Below are 12671 nucleotides of genomic sequence, written 5' to 3'. Positions count from 1 at the left end.
TTGACCCACGGCTTGGCATCATCAGTTGACCTACCTCTGCAAGACCTCGTCCAGCGGCTTCTCCGATTCACCCCTTCCAGCAGCATTATTGGACGGGTGCTTTCTTTCTTTCATTCTTTAATCCCACTCGGTCAACCTCCGCCAATTCTTCGCATTGATTCCAGCTGTGCTGCGGACCGGTGTCGCCCTACCTATCCCCACATGTCTCGCGCATCGGCCATCTCACTCATTTCCCGAGAACGGCTTTCATTCAACATCATCAAACCAGCATTCTGATAAGTGGCATTCTTAACTCACTGGTCACGCCGAGGTTGCGCAACCGGCGCAGACATGATGGCGACCGCAATTTCCAAGCCGGCCTCCCATACCCAGAAGATGAAGCGGCCGCCCCCGCCTTTCGGCCAGGCCGCGGTCAATGGAGTCAAGGGCCAGCACCTCTCGTCTTCGCCCACATCCGCCGCAAAGCGTCTTCCCACGGGAGCCTCCGCCAACGCAACTTCCAATTTCACAAATGGCGTGGCCCATGTGGCGAGTTCCACCACTAAAGGCCCCCTTAATCGGACCAGGAATCAGTCGCAAAGACCCATGGATCAGTCCTCGCGCTCTGGCCGGCCAGTAACGAGGACCGCTACAACAGATCAGGCATACCGAGTTGGGAAAAAAGCACCTGAACCATATGGTAAGGAGTTCCGTAACATTCGCAATGCGAATGCGCGATCACTGACTTTCTTCTCATAGTGAAAACTACATCCTATATCCTCAAGAAATATTCGAAATGCCCCCCATCCCTCATTGTGCATTTACATCCTACACATTTTCGATTTGAACAGCAAGATGGTAGCTTCCCTTACAACTCCGAGATGAAGGTCATCATCGAGCACATTCGTGCCGGGACAGTTCCGCATGATCTGATCGAGGAGCTACTGCGAGGCGGTGTGCAGTTCTATGAAGGTAGTTATAGGCTTCGACAGGTAGTCAGATTACCCCCCTGCTAACATCATTAGGTTGCCTCATCGTCCGTGTCATCGATCACAAGTCTGCTTCGGCGCAAGCAAGAAAAGTATCCACTACCTCATCCAACGAGAACAACACACCATTCTCCCTACACAATTATAACGAGCATGTTACCCCATCGGCTTTTGTTCCATACCCAAAGCAAAATCAACTCACGTCGGCCACACAAGGCACCAGGCCCGATGGGACACCGATTGCCAATCAACAGACAGATAACCTGACGATTGGTGAGCAGACGGACGACAAAAGCAGCAACACAAGTCAGAAAAATGATCCCATGAAGCCTCGAGTATTCACCACAGTACTCCATCCCACTGCCCGAACTTTGCAAGCAGAATTGACACTGCTGGTCACCACTCCCGACCCGAGAGCCAACAAAGCACCAGCGCAATCAACCTCCTCTGGTACTTCAGCTACCCCTGGAAGCAGCCAACCAGATCGTGGTCACGTCACAAAGAGACAGAAAATGCTGGTTGAGCCCGAGGACCTTTTGGAATGCGAATCTAAGATGATACAGGCCTTGGCGCCTCCTATCTTCTTGGACCCTGTGCATAGTATCGAAGCTGCCCAAGAGCTGTTTAAGCACCTGGAAAGCCCACTGCATTGCGACCCGCTGCCGTTGCCCAAGCGCCGAAAGAGAACTGTTGCCGAACTTGCCGCGGACGAAGCCTTGGCAGCCGAAGAGGAGAGATTCATGCTCATCATGGACGAGCGTCTGGAGCCCACGGCTTCTGGTCCTGGCGGTGCTGCGAAGGCTGCTGCCGTGGATGACGCGGGTGGCGTGGCACCATTCGAACCCCGATTCTCTCGTTTCAAGACGCTTGAAACGATTCGCATGCAACATGAGGAGAAGGCTAAGCGTGAACACGAAATGAAGCTGAAGCAAGAGTTGGCCAAGAGACAGCAGCAGGATCAGGAGAGAGAGCGGCGCCGTGCGATCGAGCAGCGGCAAGCCGAGGAACACGCGAAAGAGGAATCGCGGAGACAACAACTCGCTGCCCAGCAGGCGCAGGCCCAACTCGCTGCGCAACAGCAAAATCGTCACATTATGGCTCAGCCCAATGGCGTCAGCCAAGGCCAACAGTCTTCGCCTGTTGTACGTAACCAGACCCCACATGCCACTTCATCACCACTAGTTGGTAACATTATGCCGCAGGCGGTTCCAATGACCATGACCGCATCTGGGTCTGGCAGTCCACCGCGACCTCCATCTTCTTTACAGCATGCGCATCCGAATGTTATGAGCCACCCGATGGCACCTTCGAGAAGCCAGCAAGGACCAAGCCGACATGGTACTCCACAGATGACTCAAGGCACACCAGCTATGTCGCATGCCACACCAATCATGCGTAATGTTACGCCTACTCAGCGGATGGGCCATGGCAGTCCAACTCACTCGATGGGTCAGACTCCGGTGATGAATCAGGGCATGGCAGCCACGCCGCAAATGAACGGGGGCATGCCTTTCACCCCCCAACAGCAAATGATGCTGCAACATCGACAGCAAGCGCTTCTTCAGGCGCAACAACAAGGACATATTCAGCACAATCAGTTCACACCACAGCAGCTAGCCCAATTGCAAGCTAATGCCCACGCCCAACAAAATATCCAATCTCATCAACACCAAATGCTACAGCAGCAACAGCAGCAACAGCAGCAGCAGCAGCAGCAACAGCAACAGCAACAGCAACAAACCCATCAGGGTGTTCCTAAAGTTACTCAACAAGGCCAGCAAGCATACCAGGCTCAGCTCATGCGTGCTCAATATGCGCAGATGCAAATAGTCAAACAACAGCAGCAAGGCCAGCACCCACAAATGCAGGGCCAGCAAGCCCAGCCACACCAAGGCAATCAGCAGTTAACAAACCAGCAACAGCAGCAAATGCTGATGGCAGCTGCACAGGCGAATGGCGGCCAAATGGGTCAAAACGGACAGCCCATGAACCAAGCACAAAGATACACCCAGCTCTACCAACAGCGACTGCTTCGCATGCGACATGATATGTCGACACGCTACATGGCTCAGTATGGCCCGCCAAACCAGTATCCTTCCAATATTGCGCAGCAGTATGGCCCTGGGCTGGAAAAGACCGCCAAAGCGTGGGTCTCCGAGGTCATGCGACGTGAGCGGGATGGTGGACAGCAACAACAGCAACAGCGGGCTGCGTTGCAAGCCCAGCAAATGCAAGCGCAGGGCTCGATGCACAGTATGGGTGGAATGAACAACTGAGGCTAGTTTGTTTGCTGGCACTGATATAACATGGCAACATACGAGATTGATGATATCCTGCGAGGACAGAAGCTCTTCCACATTTACAATTTCACCAGTGTAAAATCTGGCTAGAGGTTATTTATGCCGAACATTTACCCAACGGCAGTGCGTGTTTGGTTAGGAACCACTCACTGTCTCTTCTTTTGGCCTTTTTTTTGGTTTTTTTTTTCTTTCTGAAATCCCGGGGTTTTGTACAGGGACCAGGCATCGTGGAGATTGGAGGGGACGGCGTTAAATTTTTTTTTTCTTGTTCTGTTTTCTTATTCTTTTTTTTCGATTGTACTATTTGGGCGCGGCTTTCGGTGGGAACCCTGGGATTTATCAAACTCGATACCATTCTGTACAGGAGTTATTTTGATATCACGACGCGACTATGGGGTTTGGATTGCAAATTGCATTGTGGAAATACCTCGAATTTGATAACACAAAATGGAAGAACTGGATTCTGTTTGAAGCCCTTCTAAACATTCGTATGTTGGTCTTGTATGTCTACAAGTCTTGAGTATAGTTTGAATGTACTCGACCCTACATGTCCGCTGGCAGACATCTTCCAAGGTTGACGGATTGCAGCATCGGACTACGCATATCTCGATCATTGTTATCATCAAATTAAATATTATACATAGAAAAGACGGTTTCACAAATTAGGCCTTCTTCCGTCTTTTTCCGCCGTCTATCTATGAAACTTGAGAGATAAGATAACTAAAAAGATCTAGAAAGACATCTAAAAAGACTACTAAAAAGACTACCAACAGACATCACAAGGCCGCGGCCGGCTAGTCTTGTATGACATCACGAGGCATTCAATGTTGCTTTGAATCACTACTCGAACCAGATCTACATTCTCAAACAGGCAAAGGACAAGACGAAGCATAATCAAAGTGATAAATTCATTCCATATATAAATAAAGTCTACGAGATACGGGATGTTCCAGATCTTCAATGGATGTTTGACACCTCGGGCGAACCGTAGGACAAAAATCTAGTACTCACTGGCTAGGGAGATAAATCTCCATTTCGATATAAGCACTTCTTCGGCGCGACCGCGGCCATGAAAGGGCCGGATCGCAATTTGACATCCGTGCTATGAGCCGCAAAGCTGTGTGGGAAAGGGAAGGAGAGGCACATGGAAATGATTGAGTATTCAATTGGATACATAGGGTATCAAAGAGCTATGGAGAAAAGGGGGGTATCAAAAGATATCGTCAGTATATATCACACAATCAAGACCGCCATGAGCGGCCATCATTTGCTGAGACTGTTCTCTGGTCAATCGGTACTCAGACTGTTGAGCTTGATATTTTTGAAACATTCATGGAGAAGTTCATGTCAATAGAAATGGTGATCATCATAGTAAGGAGAGACCAGAGTTGTCTCGCGAGATGGAGGGGGGATATAGAGGCAAAGCTAAAGCCAATGACCAGGGGAAGACATTAATCCCTTGAGCAATGGCTTTGCAAAGCATGTTGTTGTACAGTCGAGCAGACAAAAGATGTCGGATTTTATGTGAAGGAGCTATGGAAAATCTGAGCGCTGAGTTTTTATATCGTGTGATTACATAAATGATGTGTCAGCGAGGGGACCGCCGACCTGGCGGCAGTCTATCCATTACCGCCATGATTTTGCCCATAGTAAGTTTTGACCGCCTAGCTCACCCTTACTCTGTACAAAACCTGTGAATTAGTAAAAATTTGAGTAGAATTTAAGTAGAATTCAAGTATCCAATTCAAGTATCCAATTCAAGTATCCAATTCGAGCATCAAATTCGAGTAGTGCATTCGAGTATTAAGTGTAAGTATCACAAGAATAGTCGGCCGCGTTTGCGGCCGCGTTTGCGGCCTCTGTCCTTGAGAATGACATGATCTAGCTAGCTCGATGGTAGTCGTTTTAGAAGTCTTTTAAGAAGACTTTTTTTGAGATATCTTCCCCTAAGTTTTCTAAGTTGACGGCATAAAAAGGCGGAAAAAGGCTTAAATTGTGAGAACAGCCACATGACTTGTTATCTTCAACAATACCTCATAGTTACCATCCCTCCTTTGGTTCTCTTTTGTTCAATGTCCTTTCCATTTCACAATCTAAATTGTCGACCCCCAATCCCACAATATCCGATCCGGATTCTGAGCAACCACCCCCTATTATCTATCAGGAGTGACCCTTTATGCCTCGCCCGCCAATCACCACCGAGGAGAGGGTTGCCGTTCTTACGCGCGTGCTTGACCCCAATGACTCCCTCTACCTCCCAAACCAAACCACGAATATCGTCACCTTAATTGACCTTTACAATAAAGGAATGATCACGGTCGACGATGAGGTCTTCGTGGTCGACGGGCGCGTCGCCAGCAGAGAAGAGTGCATCGCAGCTAAAAAGCCATATTTCTGGGAGGTTAGCTTACCTACACACATACATACTCTAGTCTCTATTTTTATCTCATCTATTATCGCTAACATAAAATAGCGGGGCAATCGTACCGGGCATCAACTAGCACAGAAAGCCAGCTACGGACATGGCCCTTACACCTTTGGATACGAGGTAATCCCTTTCTCTCGTATGTCCTTTTTGCTTTCGGTATTATCTGAGCACGCTTTTGGCTTTAGCTCAAAGCTCGTATGCGTCTTCCGCTATGGGAAGGTGGTGATGGCGCCGTTATGCAGATCAGCATGCTAAACGATACGGGCAGTGACCAACTCACAATTTTTGAGCGCGAGACCATGACCCTTGTAGGCACATGCCCTTTTTAGTTTCCCGCAATGTTGGTGGCAGGGTTTTTTATGGCCAACGGAGCTCAAGAGTATCATATCTGCTTTAACATGGAGATGCATATGGAAACGGAGAATGGGGTCCCGTGGGGTCCCTAGTTTGTGGAGCCGGCAGTGCAGCGGCCTTACGCAGTTGGTTTGTCTCGGTTGTCGGGGATGAATATGAGGCAACAGTTTTTCATGGGGACATCGCCCTACAATCCTATTCTGTCTGTTGCTATCACGAAAGGAGGGATGGCATCGCTTCTCTAGTCCTTCATCTATGGAGTAGTGGTAACATCCGTCGCTATGTTGCTAGAAATCGCTGTGACGAATAATAAAAGAGGTAAATATCCCTCTATCAAAGGTTATACATGGAAAAGTGTAAATTAAGCCTTTTTCCGCCGTCTAGCTAACAAACTGAGAAGGAGGAGAAAATATCTATAGAAACAGACATCTAAAAAGACATCTAAAAAGACTACAATAAAAGACTTCCAAAAAAAGTACTTGACAAGGGCGCATAAGCGGCCTGCTATTCTTGTTATCTTAATAGTAAAATACTAGTAGTTTTGCAAGGGCTATCACCTGATAAAGAAGCCAAGTGGATATAATGGCGCGGGGTCTAGACTATAAGACTGTTGGACTGTTGGCTCGAGGACTCGCCCGGCCTGTAAACTACATTCAAAAATGGCAATGAGAATCACCAATAATATGGTAGAAGTAGGCGAAATTAAACAATTACACCCAACGAGATTAAAGCAAGGCGGGAAATCAGGCACCAACGAAAATATATGGATTAATGTGATGACCGCCAATTCGAGACCCCAAGCTAGGGATGAAGATCGCCGCACATCACCCGAGGACCAAGTAAGCCAAGCGAATCAGAATATCCAGAGATCTTCATTACCACTGATAAACACAGAATGGAGAGAATAATAATATTGACGTTGCATCGCATACAAGAGAAAGAATCACCCCAGAAAATAACTCATACTAAAACAATCCAGTCTCAAAGCCTAGAACAGACTTGATTGTCGCTATAATATCACATTCCAATGGCATGTACATCGTAACCCCCGCACAATTAGGTAGTGTAGATCTGTATAGCGTGTATGCAGGGCCAATCGAAAAGGTTTGCTCGCATATAAACGCCAAGTGAGATTGGCATTGCATCGACATAGATACCATTCGATTCGGATGCTGGAAGGTCCATAGTTATGCTGTTCCAAACTCTGTATAATGTCTCACGCCACTACATTTCATTTTACATCGATATCCAAGTGCACGCGCACAGACATACCGATTCGGTGTGTTAATGGTAGTCATCCAATTGGCCGGGAGAGTTTCTCCCTGGAATGTGATAAGTAGGTACATTGCATTGATAAAGCATTGTGTTTATCTGATACTAAATAGGAAAATTAACGGAGAAAAGCAAAAAAATAAGAGACTTCGTGATCGCTGCAGTGAGATCTCCGAATACATAGCAGATCAAACACGAAGCAGCAGGCACAGTTCACCGATCGTTCCCGCACGCAATCTAGAAATAGAACGAATGGTCTACGGGGGAAACAAAAATACGTTGTACAGGATCAATAGCCTATTAGCGGATGAGCGGGTGCATCTCCAGACGTTAATCCTTATAGGTACTATTGTGCATGGTCAAAGGACGAAATCAAGGAATGAAAACCAATAGAATGGAAAGGCGTTTGGATATCATTCCCGCATATCATGCCATTGGGGCGCCCGGACTCCCATTCCCAATTTGTACGGCGTGGCATATACATAGCGCGGTGTAACAGTATCCTATGTACATGCAGGGCATGGGCATCGGGCTAATTTAACGTCATGCCTAGAAATCACACCGCAAAATGTGTCAAACATCGGTGTAGCGGTGGACTGGGGCTATTTGGAATGGGGATTTGGAATCTGAGATTGGGTTTGGGGAGTTGGGGAATACAGTTTGGTATTAGTGAAATATCTGCTGATATCGGAAAATAAATGCGGTCAGTACTGTGTATGTTGTACTTTTTGGGGTGATAGATGAGAGCAAAGAATGTATATGCCGGTAGTAGATGTGCAAGTCACAAAGTCCTACCAAAACCGTGCGTTGAAGTTTGAAGATCGGTAAGAGATTCCATGCACGCCGATCATTAGTGAAAAAAAGCAAATATGGGCTCCAAGGTTTTATCCGGAAGACCGGAAGACGACGGGGACGTTTGTAATAGGACTTTGATCACTGTTCTTTTCCTCGGAAAGCGCTAATGCCCGTGGAATTGGGAATGAGGAATGGGGGGTGACGCATGAACACCCACGGTGGCGAGAGTCTAGGCACGTAGGAGCGCGGCTCTTGGCCGTGGAGACTTGGCCATGCAGTATGTACGGAGTACAATGTAGCATGTTGAATTCTCTTTTTGCTTTTTCTCATTCCCGTCTCGTTTTCGTACTTGCTTTTCTGCGCTCTGTGCTATACTTAGAACTACGGAGTACGTTGGAGGGCAAGGTTTGGGGTTTGGGTCTTCACCGAGAACGGGTGAATGGGGCTCCACATGGCTGTCTGATACATGCTACTAGCGATAGTGATTGCGCTGTCGAAAGTGGCGCGGGTCATGGAGTGGAGTATCAGCTCTTCGCCCATTGTGGTTTGCAGTAGTGTTGCAATGCGTATTTCGGGGCACTGTGTTCCACATAAAGAGTACAGTAGTATTTTGATAGTGGGTAAACGATGCCCATAGCCGCGGTGAAGAGATGATGACATGGCGTTTCTGAAACGGGGTAATGGGAAAGCCCATGTTTAGGAGTGGAAGGTGTGGAGAGTTCTGAGGAGAGACGAGTAGCAGGTACAGTTTGACCATGCTCTACGTCTGCAGCAGGCCCGATTTGTTCAACCTTTGATCCACTCCATCGACCAGATAGATCGGTTTGGAGAGATCCAGGAACTAAGGATCTAGAGCCCCGAGTGTTGTGATGTGTAACATTTTTGGGGCATATCTCAACTCCCCCGAGATCAGGAACCGTGCGAGAAGCGAAGTCAGGAAGTTGTAACACGAGTTCAGCCCGAGATGTTGGTAAGTTCTCAAAAGGGTGGGTGGTATACAGGAGGGCTGAGGCAATAGTAATGCAGTGCAACAATGTAGATCTCGATTTTTGTGAATATTATGCCAGTGTGCGACAATGGTGGTAGTACAAACGATAAATAAATAAAGAATAAAACAACAACACGTTGTAGCAGATTGTACACGATCGCCCGACCCCTGAGGGTTTTCCTCCCAAATGATTATCCCAGTTGGCGATCCCCTCCAAACCAGAAAGGGAAATAAAAAAAGACATATGCAACGCCGCATAAATTCCATGTTCAAAAATACCTCCCAGCCTATAGCACCAAACAAATTATGCAAGAGAAAGGGAAAGGGAAATAAATAAATCAAAAAAAAGTCTCCTATCCTCCAGGAGACATGTACAACGCCAGGCCAGAGAGCAATCTGGCCCATAATGCCTCTACCATTTCATGGGAGTCCATCCGCCATAGACGGGGTATCAATAAGGGCCAATGAGGGCCACGTTTCTGTTTTCTGTTTCTATAATTCCATATTTTCTTTTGGAAGACTCGCATGGAATTTGGTTGTGGTTTTTTTTCTTTTCGGGGTTTTCGGGGTTTTCGATTTTTGCTTTTTGCTGTGATCGTGCGATTAATCATCCCAGCCATCGACGCTCAGCTCGCCACAGTCAGGCATGGAATCTTCAAGCTTGCTGCCATAGATAGGCCGACCGTCGGGGGTAAGCTGTCCACGGAAGTCGGGGTCGAAATCTTGACTGGTCTCATCGAGGGTCGCGACGTAGCGGTTGCGACCGCCTCGCTTGCTGTGGGTCTTGGTATAGTGGGCATTGAGGTTGTCGCTGCGAGAGAAGGCACGGTGGCAACCAGGAACCCAGCAGACATGGGGCTTTTCCTTGGAGTGGCTCTTCATGTGGCGCTTGAGATGCTCCTGGCGCTTGAAACGCCCCTTGCAGCCAGGCTCCTTGCACTTGAATTGCACTTGCTTAATGATTGACGGCAAGTTCTCAAGGCTCAGGTTAGAACGAAGGAGCTGTTTCTTGGAGGATTTGCGCGAAGGTTGACGATGACGTTGCATCATGCCTTCGCGATAGACAGGAGAGAGCTGGAACTCTTCCTGGTAATCATTGTGTCCGGACATTCGACTGACCGGAGTATCTGACCCTGAGGGAGTACCCATGGAGACAGATCGGTGGGGAGTTGAAGGAGTGTGGGACTTGAAAGTCGGGATGTTGGTGGGAAAGTCGGAGTAAGCGGAAGAAGGAGGAGTCACAGGTCCTGAAGGGAAGGGCTGGACCTGAGCAGGGGTGATGGTTTGAGGTACCAACGACTCGTGGGAAGGCATCCAGTGAATCATATTAGACATTGAGGCGGAGTTAGGCATCCGCTCGGTGGGTTGGTTAAAGATTGGACGAGACAAGCAAGGGTTGGAGGCCGATTCAGGCAGATATCCTGCCTGTTGAGGACGGTGGTAGTAGTTGCGAGCCATCTGGCTGTACTGAGGCATCGAGGCCTGGTAAGGAAACTGGGGCTCCTGGTATGTCTTTGGCATATCCTGAGGAATCCAGAGTTGGTCGACGTTCTCATCGTATCCAGGAAGATAGTCGGGAAGGGGCATCTGCTCCTGTCGGTCCATGTTACCGCAGGGCATATTCATCATGCCTTCACCTGAGGTGAGATCCGCCATTCGGAATGCGCTGCGCAATGGGGTAGCCGAAGTTCGACGCTCCATTGGGAGGCTGTGGTGATAGTGGGAAGGCTCGTGCCACCCGGGTGAAGCCATTGAGCCTTGGCTGTAGAGACTGGTAGGCGTGGGAGTCGGAGAGTCCAAAGGAGAAAAGCTCGAAGTCATCGAGGGGCATTCACTTGGGCCCAAAGAGTGGCAGTCAACTTCAACAGTCAAACGATCGGAGATTTGCTGTCCGTGAGATCTCATGTCGTCCAGGTCCTCAGTTTTGAAAGGTTGAGACGCAACTGGGATGATGGTATCACCTGCCCAGGGGTTTTAGTATTGTGTTTTTTTGTTTTGTGTGTTTGTGTAAGAACGAAAGTTGAAGTCAAGTAATTGACAAGTAGAACGAGTAGAACGAGGGTCGACAATGAGGTAAAGAAATATGAAAAGAAGGTGACTATAAAAAAAAAGAAAGGGATGGAAAGAGATAGAGAAAAGGGAAGACAAGAGAATGTGTATTAGGTCCCAGAGTATAGGGAAAGGAAAGAATGTTCAAAAGGAAAGGGAATGGAGGACAAACGAGCAGAAATAAACAAATTGGTCCAGCATAGAATCCCGAGGGGTGGAGATCGGACTTACAGCTATACGCCATGGTCTAAGCTCAAATTCGAACTTTGGGCCAAAATTAGAGGCGCGTCGCGTGCTTGAGGTTCAAAGCAAGGCTAGGAATGTAGACTATGAGATCCTCCGTTACCGCGGCAAAGGCTCTAACGGCTGGATCTGGGCTGGGATCGACTTGAAAGTTCCTCGAGGCCTGCAGGTTTGATCGATGTTTCGCGTTGTTTCGCGTTAAAATGGGACTGGAATTGCCAAACTCGGACAATAGGATGGGCTGGTATGGAACACCAAGAGAGATAGGAATATTGGTGTCAGAAGCCCTTTGACGCGGTTTAAGATGGATGGTTGGAAGGGGAGGCTGGTCTCAGATTGATAGGTTAATATAGGTAGGGGGGTGTGTATATGAGTATTCTTGAGGGGAGGGGAGATTATAAGTACAGCAAGGAGTTTTAAAAGGGCAAGGGTGTCTTAAAGAGTCAAATTGGGTTATAAGGCAATGAGAAAGCAATGATCCACGGGGGGGGGGGGGGGGAAGCTTGTTCCTGGTACCTTTTTGGGCTGAAGGTGCTGATTCTATTAGAGAGAGACTTGGATCGGCCGATTGATTGTCATCCCTCACCTTTTCTTTTTCCTTTTTTTTTTTTTTTTCTGATTTCTTTTTTTAATCTTTTTTAATCTTTTTTTGTTATTAATAGGGAAAATAATATTATTATATTAATGATAATATGGATAATAAGGATAATAATGATAATAACGATACTAAAATACTATTTTAAATTCCTATTTTGGATTTGGACCCAGTATTCTGGTCACCTAGGTGTACATATGTACCTAAATGTAGATAATCCTCTATTATTTAATGTTTAATCTACTTTTATCCTATTCTTTTTGCATTATTCTTCTCCACTCCAGTAAGCATGCTCTACTTCATTGGAATGTCCTGGCTGTACCTCTTAGGTTCCGTAAAATGTGACCAGAGTCTATTTGGACATGCAGGTCGATCTCGTCCCCGGACTTTCTAGCCGTGTCGATCATGCACAAACCATCTAAGACCCTGATCTCCCTCTCTCCACTTGAGGGTCTCAGTAAAACCTTGAAGGCTAAAAGAGTAATTATACTAATGGAATAACTGGATTTTTTAATTTTTAAACAGAGTGTTGAAAACATTGGGAAACCCAGAGATATCGAAATCAGAATTAATATCAACAAAAAAAAAATATGAGCTCGCTCGGACGTATAGTGGAGGCTTGGATCGATCTCATCCGTACTTTTGCGATAGGTCAGACGTTGAGCCAATTCGGGTCTGT

At 47.4% G+C, this 12671-nt stretch overlaps 3 protein-coding genes across 3 annotated transcripts; 2 read left to right on the top strand and 1 right to left on the bottom strand.

The window, feature by feature from the left end:
* Nucleotides 1-60: 60 nt before the first annotated feature.
* Nucleotides 61-3244, top strand: N7471_003613 (uncharacterized protein; the record flags this gene model as incomplete). Its single annotated transcript, XM_057276333.1, has 3 exons — nucleotides 61-679; nucleotides 739-951; nucleotides 1005-3244. The coding sequence occupies exons 1-3, from the start codon at nucleotides 331-333 to the stop codon at nucleotides 3242-3244; spliced, it is 2802 nt and encodes a 933-aa protein (XP_057135943.1). The 5' UTR covers nucleotides 61-330.
* A 2200-nt stretch (nucleotides 3245-5444) lies between these two features.
* On the top strand, nucleotides 5445-5922 carry N7471_003612 (uncharacterized protein; the record flags this gene model as incomplete). The annotated part of the gene is made up of 3 exons (XM_057276332.1): nucleotides 5445-5669; nucleotides 5742-5832; nucleotides 5882-5922. The coding sequence occupies 3 exons, from the start codon at nucleotides 5445-5447 to the stop codon at nucleotides 5920-5922; spliced, it is 357 nt and encodes a 118-aa protein (XP_057135942.1).
* A 3786-nt stretch (nucleotides 5923-9708) lies between these two features.
* On the bottom strand, nucleotides 9709-11584 carry brlA (C2H2 type transcription factor BrlA; the record flags this gene model as incomplete). The annotated part of the gene is made up of 2 exons (XM_057276331.1): nucleotides 11386-11584; nucleotides 9709-11066 (listed from the first exon to the last, which is right to left on the bottom strand). The coding sequence occupies exons 1-2, from the start codon at nucleotides 11396-11398 to the stop codon at nucleotides 9709-9711; spliced, it is 1371 nt and encodes a 456-aa protein (XP_057135941.1). The 5' UTR covers nucleotides 11399-11584.
* Between the last annotated feature and the right edge of the window lie 1087 nt (nucleotides 11585-12671).

Source organism: Penicillium samsonianum (genome assembly GCF_028829775.1).
Source record: "Penicillium samsonianum strain IBT 33392 chromosome Unknown utg000003l_segment0_segment0, whole genome shotgun sequence".
Taxonomy (NCBI): Eukaryota; Fungi; Ascomycota; class Eurotiomycetes; order Eurotiales; family Aspergillaceae; genus Penicillium; species Penicillium samsonianum.
This window is presented reverse-complemented; position numbering and strand designations above follow the sequence as displayed.